The 12,236-nt window shown below is 51.7% G+C and overlaps 1 protein-coding gene across 1 annotated transcript in view; it reads right to left on the bottom strand.

Moving 5' to 3' along the window:
• LOC107124610 (major histocompatibility complex class I-related gene protein-like) overlaps window positions 1–12,236 on the bottom strand; it is a 23,683-nt gene that overhangs the window by 6,358 nt on the left and 5,089 nt on the right. The window contains exons 3-6 of the mRNA XM_015428100.1: window positions 9,481–9,516; window positions 6,899–7,179; window positions 3,784–4,062; window positions 214–444 (exon numbers count right to left, since the gene is read on the bottom strand). Coding sequence (XP_015283586.1) covers window positions 214–444; window positions 3,784–4,062; window positions 6,899–7,179; window positions 9,481–9,516 — 827 coding nt within the window. The remainder of the gene's footprint in view (window positions 1–213; window positions 445–3,783; window positions 4,063–6,898; window positions 7,180–9,480; window positions 9,517–12,236) is intronic.

Raw genomic sequence — 12,236 nt, forward strand, 5'->3', positions numbered from 1 at the left:
GCGAGCAGGAATTGCACTGAGGACTTCCCCCCTGTGCAACCCTCGCACAGAGTCCCTGCCACCATCACCCCTGCCAGAGATGGGCCCCCCAGAGCCACCGGGGACGTTCTTCCTGCTCAGCCCCGGTCCCAGGGGTACAAGAAACTGGCTAGCACCCTCAATGGAAGTCTAGGGAACGACTGGAAGGCGCTGCTCTAAACTGTGACGTTGTGCGGCACCGGTAGCGGCCCTTCTCCTTGGGGTCCACCTCGATGCTGAGCCAGGTGTGGTAGGTCCCGTCTGAGTTGGGGACGACACCCCCCGTAAGGGTCTCCGCTGTCCGGTCCTCCCCCTCCTTCGTCCAGGTGACCTCGATCTCTTTGGGGTAGAAGCCGTAGAGCTGGCAGAAGAGGGTCTCCTGGCCCTCGTGGCCCTTCTTGCGTGCCACCCTCGCCAGTGGGGCCTCTGTGGAAACGGCAGCATCACCCCTGTGTTAACACGCTGCATCTCCCAAGATGACAGACTGGAGAATGGCTCTGAAGGGACCCCATGGGGTCATCCAGTCCCATCCCAGTTCAGATGTATTCAACTTGCAGCATCTCCAAGGGGTGAAACACTCCACCTATTAAACCAGAGACAGTTCACCTTGCAATGATCTCATAATTACCTGTTTCAAGTGGTAAAGAACCAATCATTAATTTTCTGATATAACTAAAACTAACCTGGAACTAAAATGAAACCTTCATCTGGGTTGTAAGTATTAAGGCCAGCAAGAATGAGCCTTTATGCAGAAAACCATGACTTAAAATCAATTTGATCTAAATCAAATCCACCCTGTTTTAGAGCTGTCTGTCTGAATGGGAAAGGCACACTGCCCGTGCCCAGGCACCTTCATCCTGAACTGCCATTTTTGACATCAACAAGCAACAAATTTTAAGGGGAGGATGGAAGAGAGTAGAAGGCATATATACACAGTCCCTCGAGATTTTTTGCACACAGGGAACCCTCCCCCCCTCAAAACACCCCTCCCCCGCATGACCATCAAATGACAGATCAATTTGGCATCCTCAGACTATATCCTAGAAATCATGGCTCTAATACTCCATGCAGCTGGGGTGCAGGGATCCTCATGGGGTTTTTTTTGCATGCAGTCCTCCAAGATCTATTGCCAAAGAATACAAAGAATACACACATGCCCACAGTTTACACCTGAAAAATCATGGGTCTAATGCTTCATGAGAGCCAGTTTGGTGTAGTGGTTAAGTGCACGGACTCTAATCTGGGAGAACCGGGTTTGATTCCCCACTCCTCCACTTGCACCTGGCTGGATGACCTTGGGCAAGCCGTAGTTCTGGTAAGAGCTGCTCTTGAAAAAGAGCAGTTTCTGTCAAGAGCTCTCTCAGCCCCACCCACCTCACAGGGTGTCTGTTGTGGGGAGGGGGAGGGAAAGGAGTTTGTAAGCCGGTCTGAGACACCTTTGGGTTGTGAAGGGCAGGTTATAAATCCAATCTCTTCTTCTCTTCTTCTTCATGGTGCAAATGCCACATGGTGCAAAAACAAAGATTCAAAGGCTCATCAATCCTCATGGTTTTTATAAGGGATCATCTGAAATAAACTTCAGAACGATAGATCAAATCCATATCCAAAAAGTGTTGGGGGGGGGGGAGAGAAATGTAGATTTGTCCAGGGCACGAATTTGTCCAAGGCACGAATCCTCCTGAATCTTCACAATTTTTACACAAGGTCCCCCCGCAAAACTCATCACCAGATTCCATACCACATCCACAGAGTGCAGCGCAATAAGCACGGATACAGCACTCTGGGCCAAAACCACAGAAAAGATTTCCAGAGCTTTCTTAATAGACTAGGAGCGCCCCTCCTCCCTCTGGCGCTTGCCCGCCAAAACGCTCACATGACCAGGAGGAGGGGAGCTACTCCCTCAGTTCTCTTTTTGCAGCCGGGAGAGACGATCTCCACGGCTGTTCTTTGTGTTTTTTTCCTCACCTCAGTTTTGAGGCTGAGGAGACTTTTTTCTCTTAACAATCTAATAAATCTAAAGAAGAAACGCTTTGTGGATTCCCACTGTGTCATTATGACCACACAGCCCAAAAAGCATGGATTCAAGTCACGGATCCTCCTGAATTCTTATTTTATTTATTTTTTTACTTTATTAGATTTTTACCCCGCCCTCCCAGCAAAACATTAAACAACAACTATTTACTTTAGGGAACCTTTATGTTCCAAACTCTGACCAAAGGGGCCTTTTTTGAAACATGTTTTTAATATGTTTCTGTACCAGTGACGCAATTGATGGGTGCTGACAAAGATGTATGAACTTGCAGCTGGTTTTGGTGGGGTCTCGGTAAAAACCACGGGGATCTTGGATCCTAGTTCTTGCCTCAGTGAGGGCACCTAAAAGCCCCTGCACCTGCTTTCCGAGGTTCAGCGTGTGGCCATAACAGCTGCTGTGAGGGATTTGTGGACGTTGGGGGACTCTGTGTAAAAAACTGCGATCATCCAAGACTCCATGGCTTTGACGGTGGCTCCTGTGTGGACAAGGGTGTGAACTGCAATTGTGCCAGTGGTGGTGTGCCACCTCCATGTAAAAATTACATGAATGTTGGGAAGGCCTGCTGCTCTCAACCAGTGTTCCCTCTAAGCTGAGTTAGTGTGAGCTAGCTCACAGCTTCTTTAGCCTCCGGCTCACGCATTTTTGTCTCATTCAGGAAGGAGGGCTCTAGAGCAAACTAATTGATGCAGCAGCCAAATGGCTCGCACACAACTTTAATGCCAGGAGCTCACAAAGTAGAATTTTGGCTCACATGACGCCACAGCTCAGAGGGAGCATTGCTCTCAACACCCGCCCCCCATACATTTCCAGCTAATCCCCACCCCACCCAGCCACCCCCAGATGGGTCAGCCCCTTGGCCTGCCAGGGATGGGGCAGGGAGAGTCGGGCAAAGGAAAAGGAGGTGATGCATCCCAACCAAGGAGCGAGGCATTAGTTGTCACAGAGAGGGAGAAACACCTGCATTCTCCTTTCCCACGCCCCAATAAAGACTCTTCCACGCCCTCTTGAGGTGGGGGGTGGATGCAGAAGGAAGCGGCATAGTCTGGGCTGGATGGGGGAGCAGGACTGTACCGCTTTTGCTGGGGAGGGGAGAAGCAGCCTGGTCTTTAAGTGCTCAGCCCGCCCGCCCCTTAAGATATCCAGGGAAACAGAAGGGGGAGGGGGAGAGCTGTTGGGTATTTGCATGTTGGAAAACACTCAATGTGTGTGTATAGGGTTAAATGTCTGTTTTGTTGTTACAGGAAGTCACCTGCCTTTGTGTTAGCCAATGTTAGCTTAGAGCTGCAAGCCCGTGAAAAGCATCCCTGTTCTGAGAGTTTGATTGGAAGCAAAGTGTTAGTGTCTTTGCATTTTATGGCCTCTCTTCCCCTCTTTGTTCGTCTTGGAGAAGAAGCATGTTACAGAGGCCATTACAGTTCTTCTAGTCTAGAGAGAGGATGTAGCAAATATAGCTGTCTGTTATTTTCTTCCCAGTTACCCTTCCCTATGGTAGAATTGTAGTAAACTTTTATATTTTTAAACACACATGGACTCTGGGTCTGATTATTGAACTCTGGCATCACTAAGCTGTTTTTTTTTTAAACTCTGCTGAATTTTATAAAATACCCCAACAAGAGCCCAGTCAGTCTCCCAAAGCTGCAGAAGATCTTTGGACAGGCAAAGTGCCCCTCCCTAGGACCCCCCTTCCCTCCCTTGGCCCCCCCCCCCCCCCGTGCGCTGGGGCTCCTCCTCACCTGTCCTTAGTAGAGTCTTGTTGCCGTAGCCCAGGTACCTCCGCAGCCACTCCACGCATTCCTCCTCCATGTAGTCCTTCGCGCGATGGGCATAATGGGTCTCGCCCTCCCACCTCTCCTTGATCTCCTGGGCCTGGGGCACGCGGGCCATCCAGGTGAGGGTCTCCCTGTCGAGGGTGAGGAAGTCCTCCCCGTCATAGGCGTACTGCTCATGTCCCCCACGGAGCCGCCCATCTGGCCCCACCTCGCAGTCATGCATGAGCTGCCAGGTGTGGAGCCCTGTGTGCAAGAGAGACATGCGGGAGGTAAGGGCGGGGGGTGTGTGAGGGGGGCGGGAGAGGCTGCAGAAAGGCAAGCGCGACCGCCTCTTCCCTCTGTCACTCTCTGCCTCCCCTCCCACTCTCCAAGGGGGCTACCCCCAAAGGAGGAGGTTCGCCTCTTCCCCCACCCCACCCCATCACAGGGACCTGCTTCCCTGAAGGAGAAACCATTTGTGGAGAGGCCAGCTTCTCAGCAGCAGGGGGGTGGGGGTGGGAGGAACATAAGTCTCTTCCGCATTGATTGTGGTTTCTACACACTTTGGGGGGTATTAACTAGGATGAGAAAGGATTTTGGTGAGGTGTTATTCACTTGGACCTTGTTTAGGAAGGAGACGCCCACTCCCGCCCCACCATTGGGGTCCCTTCCAGTGGAGTCCCCTGAATGGTGGGGGGCCCCCTCTCTTTCTCTCCCTGGCCCCAAAGGGATGCTTCTCTCTCCCACGGCAACACAGAGCAAACTCCAGGAGGGGCTTCAGAAATCCACCACCACCCCTTTCCTGGCAGCACCTCTTCGAGGGAGAAATCAGGGAAGAGTCCCATTTCCTGTGTGTGTGTGTGGGGGGGAGAAATAGCCTCGGGCGGGAGGATTCCTGCCCTGACAGATAACATTGCCATTCTCAGCCCCATAGACAAGAATTGAAAAAAAAAACCTTGGCCTGGAGGGGAGAGGACTAGTGCTAGGAAATATTGAAGGCCCCCAGTGCTCATTCCAGGCTGTGGGAAACAACCCTCCCCAGGGAAGGGACCCGCCCCCGTAGCTAGGGACTTTTTTGGGAGGGGAGACCCACACATGCTGGCTGGCTCTAGCAGTGTGCTGATTTCCCTAGATTTTCTATTTCTCCCCATTCATTCTTCGTTGGAACTGACAAGCTCCAGGACAGATGAGTATCAACCGTCACCTACCTCCCCGCTAAGTAAAAGTGACTATTTTTAATACTGTATTTCTGTGGAACTTGATTGAATGTGTGTGCGCATCAGTATTGTTTGTATGTGATCTATTTTCTTAAGTAAAAAAAACAGTTATTTTAACCACACCAGCCTCGACCTCCTTCTCTGGTACTTTGGGTGGGAACTGGACCTTGGTAGACATTGGCAAGAACCCATCTAAAATTTGCCAACTGCTGTAGATCAAGCAGTTTGGCTAACCGGTAATTGTTTTTTTGGGAGGGGAGGCCATGGGGGGGGGGGGGGGGGGCAGCTAATGTAATCAAAAGTTCCAGGTAGTGCTCCGGCAGCGGCAGCAGGCCACACACTCTCTCAAAGCCCTGTCATTGTTGGGGGGGGGGAGAAAGCATAACAGAGATTGTCCTTACTTTAATAAGGGGAGGGACTGAAAAGAAGAAGAGGAGGAGGAGGAGGAGTTCATGGTATTTCTAGTACAGCCCCCCTTCAGAACAACAGCCCTGCAGAGAGGTCTGTGGGGGGGGCTGTAGTCATGATCCCAGGGCTTGGTTGGAGGACATGGGAACAAGGACCCCTGCTGCAGCTGAGTGGGGTGGGACTGGGGGATGCCAAAAAAAAAGGCCTTGGGGGAGGGGGTCAGAAGGTGGGCACCCTGAGCTCTGGGAGGAAGGAAGGCAGGCAGGGCCCAAGAGCAATGTGGGGAGGGGATGTTGGGGAGGGTCTGAACCAGCAAAAACAGAGCCCCTCCCTCTGCTGCCCCTTCTCTGTCCCCCACCCCCCACGCCTGCAAACTGAGCCCAGAGGGAGGGCGCCTCCAGCCCAGGAAGAGACCCAGCCCCCCTGGGAAATTGTGAGGAAATAGTGTATGATGGGCAGAGTAGAGTGTGGGGAAGAGACCTGGCCCCACCGTTGACCAAACACTGTCATTTCCTTCTCCCAGGAAATGGTGAGGGGGTGGTGTCAGGCTTCTGGGGGGGGGACAACTGCTGTCTACTGGATCTGCTACCCCTACAGAATTGGCATTTTTCCCATCTGGAACTGGGCGGCGTCACTACCAGCCCCTCTCCCCCCCCCCGTGGGGGCTGCTATCAAAGGTTGGGGAGGGCACCTTTGATTCCATCCCCCAAAGTAGCGCTGAGGCAGGCCCCTCTTTTGCCCCTGGGGATACGGGATGGGGGGGCTGTCACCTTAAGGGGGGGGACACATGAATTTCTGAAGTAAAAAAGGAGCTCCTCTCCAGGGAGAAGCAGCCCCCCCCCCAAAGTCCTCCTTTCTTCCATCAGGCAGCAACCCCCCCCACTAATGTTCCCTCTAAGCTGTGGAGTCTTGTGAGCAAAAATTCTACCTTGTGAGCAACTGGTACTAAAGTTGTGAGCGAGCGATTTGGCTGCTGCGTAAATTAGTTTGCTCTGGAGCCATTCTTCTTGAGCTAAGACAAAAATGTGTGAGCCAGAGGCTAAAAAACTGTGAGCTAGCTCACGCTAACTCAGCTTAGAGGGAACACTGCCCCCCACGGATTATAGGAGAAATGGGGATTGCCCAACCCCCTTCCTTTCCCCTCCCCCTCCTCTAGTTGTGAGGATTCCACAGCCCCCCCCCCCAAAAAAAAACAGACTCCAAACTGCAGGATATGGGAACTTTGCTTTTCTGGATTCACCTCTCCTGTGGGGGGGAGTGGTGCCCACCAGGACAGCTAACATGCCTTTAATCTTCCCCTCTGGGGCCAAGGGGAGGCACATTCGCCCCACCCCTCCATTTGCTCTACTTGGGGAGGGGGGCTGCTGCTTCTCCCTCCTTCCCCCTTCCTCCTGAGGCGCGGCCCCTCCCCCTTCTCTTGCCATGGGAAGGGCAGGGGGGAGGTGCTGTGGCTGGCCCCTCCCCCCTCCCCTCACCTGTGCTGTTCTGCTGGTTGTAGCGCTCCCGCAGCATCTCCAGGTCCACTCTGAAGACAGACTCCGCACCTTGTGAGAAACGGGTGTTCCTCTCCCAGTACTGGGGGTCCTCCTCCAGGACCGCTTCCATCCAGGGGACCAGGGGCACACCCCTCCTCGTGATGCTGTCATACTTGACGAAGGGCTGGTCGTCCACGTAGCCCACGATGCTGAACTGGGGCAGCCCCGGGCTGGGCTCAGACACTGCCGTGTGGAAGTAGCACAGGGAGTGGGGGGAGGAGGAGGAGCCGCCTGGAGTGGGGGGAGAGAGACAAAGAGAAAGAGGGAGGCAGAGTTAAGGGGACTGCCACTGAGGAAGGGAGGTGGTCGTTCCGCTCCATTCTGCTATGGTCAGGCCTCACCTGGAGTACGGTGTCCAGTTTTGGGCACCACATTTTAGGAAGGATGTTGACAAGCTCGAGCGTGTCCAGAAGAGGGCAACCAGGATGGTGAGAGGGCTGGAATCCAAGTCTTAGGAGGAAAGGCTGAAAGAGTTGGGCCTGTTTAGCCTGGGAAAGAGAAGGCTTAGAGGGGACATGATTGCAGTCTTCAAGTATCTGAAGGGCTGTCATGTAGAAGATGGAGCAGATCTGTTCTCTCTTGCTCTGGATTGCAAGACTAGATCTAATGGGTGGGAATTACAAGGGAGTCGATACCGGCTAAATATCAGGAGAAACTTCTGGACTTTAAGAGTGGTTGAGCAGTGGAACAGTCTGCCTAGGGAGGTTGTGGATGCTCCTTCGCTGGACGTTTTCAAGCGGAGGCTGGATGACCATATTTTGGGTATGTGGTAGGTATGTAGGGCTGTCTTTCAGCTATGCTCCTGCAGAGTGCAGGGGGTTGGACTAGATGACCTGCAAGGTCCCTTCCAACTCTAACATTCTATGATTCTAAGGGCACCCCGAGACCCCACCCCATCCCACCCCTGTAGAGACTCAGGGGATGAAAGAGGAGAGAAAAACAAAATGGGGGCAAGGGACCCTGAGGAATCGGGAGAGGGGAGCTAACAGCCAGAGGAGAGACAGGAGAGGAAAGAGAAGTGGTGGGGACAATGAAGGAAGGGGACCAGATGCAGCTTAGGGTCGCCAACGTACAGGTGGGACCCGGACATCTCCCAGAAGCTCTTTTCTCCACACATCAGAGACATCAGTTCCCCTGGAGAAAATGGCTCCTGGGGAGGGTGGGGTGTAATGATTTCAAGTTATATGTGTGTGTTTCTTTAAATGGTTGGTAAGTGTCAAGAAGGAGCTGCGGTGGCTCAAGTGGTTAAGACGCTGAACTGCAGGCTGTGGAAGGTCGGTAGTTCAGCAGTTCGAGACCCGAGTTGCCGCATGACGGAGTGAGCTCCCGTCTCTAGTTCCAGCTCCTGCCAACCGAGCAGTTCGAAAGCAAGAAACTGCAAGTAGATAAATAGGTACCACTTCGGTGGGAAGGTAACAGCGTTCCGTGCACCTTGGTGTTTAGTCATGCCGGCCACATGACCACGGAAACGTCTTCGGACAGCGCTGGCTCTTCGGCTTTGAAACGGAGATGAGCACCGCAACCCTAGAGTCGGATTCGACTGGCTTTTGAGCAAGGGAACCTTTACCTTAAGTGTCAAGAACAACGGGGGGGGGGGGAACGACAGAGGGAGATGAGTGAATGAGGTGATTGGCTGGGGACTGAGAGTGTGTGGGCGGAGCTAGGAAGTGTGTATGTGTGTGTGGAGAGAGAGAGAAGGCCGAGGGAGGGTTCCGTCAGCCGTGGAAGCAGTCTTCTCATTAGAATCCTATAGAAGTGCTGTGGAAGGCATTAAGATTCTAAAGGAGGAAGAACTTCTACTTCAGGGGGCACATTAGGCAAAATCTAATATTGTCGGAGTATTATAAGAGTGGGGGGGGGGGGGGGTGGAAGAGAAAAGAGTAAAAAGGGAAAGATTTTACTGAGCAACTTAACGAAACATCTTGTAACCAATATGCTTCTTTCACCAATAAAGTTTTATCTTGTTTATGGTTAACCCAGAGTCATATGCTATTGCTCTTTTTGTAGCAAGAACTCCTTTGCATATTAGGCGACACACCCCTAATGTAGCCAATCTTCCAAGAGTTTACAGAGCTCTTCTGTAAGCTCTTGGAGGATTGGCTACATTAGGGGGGCGTCGCCTAATATGCAAAGGAGTTCCTGCTACAAAAAGAGCCCTCATCCTTCAGAATCACATAGTCCCACAAAGGAACCTTAGAGTTTGGGCACAATACTGTGGGAAAGGTTCATTAAAGGCTGGGATTATATTCCTAGTGGCAGCATTGCATACATTGAGTGAGAGAAAGAAACAAGAAATTTAAGACCACCTCATAATAAAAGAGAGGCACTGTGACACATGTTGGCTCAGCGGTGGGATATAAAACATTCTTAGGATGGAAGGGGAAAAGACTCAAGGGATATAAAACTTTCTGAGGTGAAGGGCTTGCCCCAAAGAATAGAAAATCCTGGGAGGAAAGAAAACTCTGAAAGATCGCTGAGGAGATTTCATGTTCAATTGAATTCTATGAGGGAAACAGAATCGTTATAAAGGGGAGAGACCTAAAGAAACTAGCAGAATTCTAACAGAAAACATAATCTCGTGAATTGTAGAGCAGAATACAAAGGAGAGAGAAAAATGGCAGAGTTTCTAGGAATGAAGAAGGAGGCTCAGAAGCACAAAGAATTAAATTTACCTCAAGAGGCAAAAAGTGTAGAACTGAGAGTTATTCCTATACAAAGTAGTGTGGAGTCTAGTAGAACTACTGCTGAGAGAAACCGAGGGGATGTATAATCCCCAGTCCAAAACATTTGGAGTTTCTGAGAGAAAAGTGAAAATAAAGAAATGGAAAAGTGGAAAATTGAAGCAGAACTTAGAACTAGAGAAATTAATCTCAGAGCTCAAGAGATGGAAAGACAAGCCCCATTGGAAGCAGAAAGGTTACAATTAGAAAGAGAGAGACTTAAGAATGGAGATAAAAAGGAGGGAAACCCTGAACCCGGAGCTGATTTTCCTCGGGTTGCCCCCAAAGAGTTCATGGTGTATGTGTCAGGAGAGGCTCCACAAACCTTCCTGTCAACTTTTGAAAGGACTGCTCAGAACTGGGCAATACCAAACACACAATATATGAAGTATTTACCCAGTTTATTTAGAGGGAAATTGGCTGAAATCTATATCTATAACACATTTCCCTCAGATAGCCTGTTTTCTATGCTGAACATAAAGAGGCAGTATATGACAGATTCAGATTAGGTGCTGATTACTTCAGAAAGAAGTTTAGAAGCCTAGTACCACAGCTCCGGTTGCTCAAGTGGTTAAGACGCTGAACTGCAGGCTGTGGAAGGTCGGTAGTTCAGCAGTTCGAGACCCGAGTGCGCCGCATGACAGAGTGAGCTCCCGTCTCTAGTTCCAGCTCCTGCCAACCTAGCAGTTCGAAAGCAAGAAATTGCAAGTAAATAGGGACCACTTCGGTGGGAAGGGAACAGCGTTCCGTGCACCTTGGTGTTTAGTCATGCCGGCCACATGACCACGGAAACGTCTTCGGACAGCGCTGGCTCTTCGGCTTTGAAACGGAGATGAGCACCGCAACGACTGGCTTTCGAGCAAGGGAACCTTTACCTTTTTACCACAGAAGGAGAAGTCATTTAAGTTGCTTAGTGCCAAACTAACAGACTATTTTGATAAGTGGATGTCATCTGCCAAAGGTAACTCTAAAGGGTGAATAAGGGATCTAATGATCTTGGATCAATGTTTATTTCAACTTCCCTTACCTTTCTGGTAAAAGATAAGTTTCCAAACAGGCAGCAGATTGGGCTGATGTTAATATTTAATAGAGGTTCTTGGGACCACCGGGAAAAGAAAGACTTTCCTTATAAACCATCAGGCCACTCAGACGGCCCAGGGAAACCCCCCTGGCCACAGCCCCCCACCCCCACCCCTGCTCCCCGGCATGCATCAGTCAGAGCCCTTCCCAGACGACCCCCTCGGCGACCCTGGCTCTCAGCCAGCCACGGAGCCTCACCTGTCCTTCCATGCGCCCGACCCTATTTGCAACCCACCTCACCTTGTGGCCGCCACTGCCGCTTCATGCGGCAGGGAGTTCCACAAGTCAGGCAAACCCCAGGACAGTCTGCAACGACCTCCCCCAACCGCTTCCCCGGGCTGACCCCAGAGTCCTGGTGTTCCCAGGCAGGGGGGAAAGTTTCTGCCCGTTTTCTATCCCGCGTTTTCATAAGCTTTTATAAAACTCTATCTACCCCATCACCGTGGAGCTGCGGTGGCTCAAGTGGTTAAGACGCTGAACTGCAGGCTGTGGAAGGTTGGTAGTTCAGCAGTTCGAGATCCGAGTTGCCGCATGCATGACGGACCTCCCGTCTCTAGTTCCAGCTCCTGCCAACCTAGCAGTTTGAAAGCAAGAAATTGCAAGTAGATGAATAGGTACCACTTCGGTGGGAAGGGAACAGCGTTCCATGCGCCTTGGTGTTTAGTCATGCCGGCCACATCTTCGGACAGCGCTGGCTCTTCGGCTTGGAAACGGAGATGAGCACCGCAACCTTTACCTTTTACCCCACCCCCACCCCCGGAGTTGTTGTTTCCCTCCTAAACCAAACCCTTCACACACACGCACACACCCCGCCAGATCCTGTGGAACCTTTACCTTTTACCCCACCCCCACCCCCGGAATTGTTGTTTCCCTCCTAAACCAAACCCTTCACACACATGCACACACCCCGCCAGATCCTGTGGAAAGAGCAACACACCGCCCCCAGCAGAGAAGAAGAAGAGGAGACTGGATTTATACCCCGCCCTTCACTCGGCATCTCAGAGCGGCTGACAAACTCCTTCCCCTTCCCCTCCCCACAACAGACACCCTGTGAGGTGGGCGGGGCTGAGAGAGCTCTGACAGAAACTGCTCTTTTTCAAGAACAGCTCTTATCAGAACTACGCTGGCCCAAGGCCAGGTGCAAGTGGAGGAGTGGGGGAATCAAACCCGGTTCTCCCAGATTAGAGTCTGCATTAACCACTACACCAAACTGGTGACCTCCTGCCCCCCGTAACCTACACAGAGCTGCTCAGGTGATGCATTTGGGGGGAGGGAGCACCATTTAGGGCACTCCCACTCCCCTCCTGCTGCGGCCAGACTTTTCCCAGCTAGCCCCCCGCCCCAAAGTGCTTCCAAACACGCGAGCTGAAGGGAAGGGAGTCCGCGAAGAGGTCGAGATGGGGAAAAGCAAAGATTCTCTTCAAACCCCACCCCCCACCCCCCGTTTTTTGAGCCAAGGGAACGCATTTCACAGCGAC

This window comes from Gekko japonicus, unplaced genomic scaffold, assembly GCF_001447785.1.
Source record: "Gekko japonicus isolate JY-2015 unplaced genomic scaffold, Gekko_japonicus_V1.1 scaffold1261, whole genome shotgun sequence".
NCBI classification, from domain to species: Eukaryota; Metazoa; Chordata; class Lepidosauria; order Squamata; family Gekkonidae; genus Gekko; species Gekko japonicus.